At 62.4% G+C, this 4,265-nt stretch overlaps 1 protein-coding gene across 1 annotated transcript; it reads left to right on the forward strand.

Moving 5' to 3' along the window:
* Window positions 1-3: 3 nt before the first annotated feature.
* Window positions 4-3,932, forward strand: ALYREF (Aly/REF export factor; the record flags this gene model as incomplete). Its single annotated transcript, XM_027632736.1, has 6 exons — window positions 4-126; window positions 297-428; window positions 2,268-2,415; window positions 2,550-2,613; window positions 2,735-2,912; window positions 3,650-3,932. Coding segments are annotated over 6 exons (660 nt in total), but the record flags the coding sequence as incomplete, so codon positions are not given.
* Window positions 3,933-4,265: the final 333 nt, after the last annotated feature.

The following is a 4,265-nucleotide window of genomic DNA, read 5'->3' on the forward strand; positions in this document are numbered from 1 at the left end:
GCCGCCCGCGGGGGCGGGCCCGGCCGGGGCGGCGTGGGCGGCGGACGCGCGGGCGGCGGCCCCGTGCGGAACCGGCCGGTGATGGCCCGGGGCGGCGGCAGAAACCGGCCCGCGCCCTACAGCCGGGTACGGATCGGGCGACCGGGGCTCGGGCCGGGGTGGCGCGACGGGACGGGACGGGACGGGACGGCGGGTCCACGCGAGGCGGCGGCGCGGGCGGTCCTTTGTCCGCTCCCGGCGCGGCTGGGGGCTGCGGGGCCCCGGCGCCGGTCAGCGAGGTTCCGGTCTTGTTGCAGCCGAAGCAGCTCCCCGAGAAGTGGCAGCACGACCTGTTTGACAGCGGCTTCGGAGCGGGGGCCGGCGTGGAGACCGGCGGGAAGTTGCTCGTCTCTAACCTGGACTTCGGCGTCTCGGATGCGGACATCCAGGTGGGGTTCGGGGCGGCGCCGCGGGGGGCGCGGGAGTTTCATTCATTCCGCCAGGGTCGAGTGCCCGCGAGAGCCCCACCGGCTCCGCACCTGCCTGCACCCGGGGCCGAGAATTCCCGGGTGAATCCCCCGTGTGTGCCGCGGGTGCTGCCTTGGCGCGGGCCCGGTGCTCCCGAGGGGTGCTGGAACAGCTGGTTATAGATGCTTTGTGAGGGGCTGAGCCGTGGCACACGCGGGAACGATGCTGCGCCTCGACGGGTTGGAGCCAAGACTGGAGAATTCCGTGTGAGCTCTGAGCTCCTCTCTGTGCAGCTGCAGCCGTGTCTGAGGCGCCGCATGCGTGTCCAGGGTTCTGCTGCTGTGTCGGATCGTGTCCTGCTGGACACCGAGGGGTTCTCCGGATGCATGGGCGGGGTGACCGGAGAGGTGTCCCATGGCCATGCCCCAGTCAGTGCCTCTGCCCTGGAGACTGGACCAGAGGAACGTGTGGTTCCTGTGGGCCCTGAGCTGGGTGCCAGGTGTGTCCCCCCGGGGGCTCCTGGCCTGGGTGCACTGTAGGGCACAGCCATCACCATGGGCTCTGACCTTGTGTCTTCATCAAGGAAAACCAAACCCCTGCTGTCAGACCTCCCTCATCATCCTTCAGTCTAGTCCCTCCAGCAGTGCTCTGGCTGGGCCTGGGGAATGAAGGGAGCTCTGTCAGGTCACTGAGGAGCGGGCTGGATACCACTCTTTTCCTGCCGTGTTTCCATTTCCATTCCTGCAGACTGGGTGTGAATAAGTCCCTGTCTGTTGCAGTGAGGCCAGGGTGTAAAATGTGGCTCTGCACAGCCCCTGTGCTTCGTGTGTGGCGGGACTCACCTTCCTGCCCCTGCACGAGCTGCCCGGGGCTTTGTTTAGCAGCAGAGCTGACTCAATGGCTTTAGCCTTATTTGTTACTCCCAGCCCTGTCATTTAGTGCTACCTTAGGTGTAGGGTTGGTTTTGTTGCTGTGCTAATTCCTCACGACGTGGTGCGAGTGGCTGGGGCAGCTGTGCCCGCGGAGGAGCCACGCGGTGTCACTGCCCGTGTCCCCGTGGTGGGAGCAGCTGGGCCTGGGCTCTGGGCATGGCTGGCATGGCCTCGCTTGGGCTGGAAGGTGGCTGCTGGGTGCCCTGTACTGGGAGCACCGTGCCTTGGGCACGGGTTGGCATGGGCAGGGCTGGGCAGTAATGCCCAGTGGCAGCTCCCTGGGCCCCCACGGGACAGCCCTGGTGGGAAATTCACCATGGTGAGTTGTCCTCGTTGACGTCCCAAATGTAGCACCTGTGAAACAAAATTGGTGGCTTCATTGCTGCCTTTTCCAACCTTTGTGGCAGCAAAGGACAGACTTCAGCAGGGAACTTTGCTGGTCTCAGTTTTTGGGGTATGTTCCTGATGGGCACAAGTAAAGCATAGTGCAACTGCCATCATCTCATGGATTCCTGTGCTTACATGGCTCATTCTCTGTGAGAAGGATGTCTGGCATCTGGAGTATTTTCAATAGTTGCCCCTTTGACTCGGCCTCAACAAACACCCTCAGTTTCTCTGGGAAAAGAAACAGATTGGCATCCCTTGAGTCTGTTTGACTGGCTGTAAACGTGCTCCTTCAGGAGGTGAATGCAGAGCCCTGCTTGGTTTTGCCACGTGTGGCAACTCCCAGAAACTCCCCAATGGGCTGTGCTCCCCTCTGTCATTGGTGTGTTCCCAGACAGTCCGAGGTGGTTGGAAAGGCACCAGTGCTCACCAGGCGTGGCTGTGTGGGGAGCTGCCGTGTTGGCAGCGCTGACAGACGGGCACACTCCTCTCTGTTGTTCTCAGGAGCTCTTTGCAGAGTTTGGGACCTTGAAGAAGGCAGCTGTGCACTATGACAGATCTGGTCGCAGCTTAGGGACGGCAGACGTGCATTTTGAGAGGAAGGCCGACGCTCTGAAGGCGATGAAGCAGTACAACGGGGTCCCCTTGGATGGTGAGTCTCTGTGCCGTCTCCATGGCCTGTTTCTGTGGCTGGAGTGGAGCAGCCCGCACGTGTCCCTCGCTCCCTCCCTCCCTTCCTCCCAGCCCTGTCCTGCACAGGCTCACGGGTGCTCTCCCTCCCTCCAGGGCGCCCCATGAACATCCAGCTGGTGACATCACAGATCGACACGCAGCGGAGACCAGCACAGAGGTGGGGGAGCCCCTGCCCCAGGCACAGGATGGGGACCTGCTGGGCCCCTCCCCAGTGGGGAGCGCGGGTCCTGTTTGAGTTCACTGAATGCACTAAAACAGTTGCTTTTTAAAACTCACAGTGTAAACAGAGGTGGCATGACCAGAAACCGTGGGGTCTCGGGGGGATTTGGAGGTGGAGGCAACAGGCGAGGGACTCGTGGCGGGAACAGAGGGAGAGGCAGAGGAGCTGGAAGAACTTCCAAACAGCAGCTCTCTGCAGAAGAACTAGATGCACAGCTGGATGCTTACAATGCCAGGGTAAGTGCTAATTGGGCACTGTCACAGGCTCTCTGCAGCATCTCGTCCTAAGCAGCACTGGCAGCCTGGAGCTGGCAGGAAAGGGAAAGTGTTTTCCAGGACCTTGGACTGAAGCAATCTCTCTCTGAAGCTGAGCTGTGCCTTGGCCCAGGCCTTGGCTTTGCTTTCCAGAGCACATTGTTACCTGCTGTTACTGATGGCTGAGGAACAGCCTCTGCTCCTGCCGGGCTGGGACAGCTCCTCCAGAGCCAGAACTGCTGCAGAACAAAACCCACAGAGCTGAGAGGTGCAAGAGTGGGAAAGCAGAAAGGAAAATCCCATGTGGAAGAACTGTGTGGGGTGCTGCCAGGGAAGGCTGCAATGCTAGTGGTAGAAATGAGCCCCAGTGTGGGGAACTGCTTGCCAGTCACAGCCTTCAGACCTCACTCAGCTGTCTGTGCCGTGGCCAGGTCAGAATCCCAACAGGGCCAAGGCCCGAGGGCACCGCAGCAGCACAGTCGGTGCAGGGCCAGGACAAATCAGGGCGAAAGCATGGAAGGATTGGCATGAGCAGGATTCCAGAGGCAGCCATGGGGCAGCGCAGGGGGCTGGGGTGGGGCTGCGGGGGGGCTCAAACTCGCCCTCCCTGTCCCACAGCGCTGGGGGCTCCACCGGGGCCAGGTGGGCTGCGTGCAGGGGGTGCTGGGGCGGTACCAGGGGGTGCTGCAGCACGTGGTGATGGTTCCCTCTCTCTCCAGATGGACACTAGCTAAAGCAGCAGTGGCGGGCGCAGGGAAGGACTCCGATCTTGCTCCACACTCCCAGCGGGGGCTGCAGCTGTGGCTACTACTACCGAGGATGGGATTTGTTTTACTTTTATGTTCTGGGATAGGTTTTAACTCCTGTAAAGGTTTTTTTTAATTCTGAGCAGACCTGTTTTGTACCGAGTTATTTTTGGGATAAATTTTTCTGGTTGCCTGTTGGGCCGAGGTGGCTTTTTCACCTTTGCCATAATAAAATAGAACCGTGTCTAGAGCTGTGGCCGCTGCCTTGCCGCATCGTGCTGGGCCCTGCGCCTTCCACCCACCACCGCGCTCTGCCCCGTCCCAGTCTTGCCCTGCCGGTCCCGGTCCCGGTGCCATCCCGCTCTGCCCCGTTCCTACCCCGTCACGGTCCTGCCCTGCCCCCCTCCTCCCCCCCGTTCCGTCCCCGTTCCTGCCCCGTTCCCGCTCCCGTCCCGCCGTGCCGCGGTCCCGCCCCGCGCGCGCCCCCGGGCCAATCGGCGCGCGGCCGTGGCGGCGGGTCCCGGGAAGCGCCGGGCGTGTCCCGGAAGTGCGGGGGCGCGCGGGCCTGGGCGGATCCGCGGCGGTGTCG

This window comes from Corapipo altera, unplaced genomic scaffold, assembly GCF_003945725.1.
Source record: "Corapipo altera isolate COAL_440 unplaced genomic scaffold, ASM394572v1 59121, whole genome shotgun sequence".
NCBI classification, from domain to species: domain Eukaryota; kingdom Metazoa; phylum Chordata; class Aves; order Passeriformes; family Pipridae; genus Corapipo; species Corapipo altera.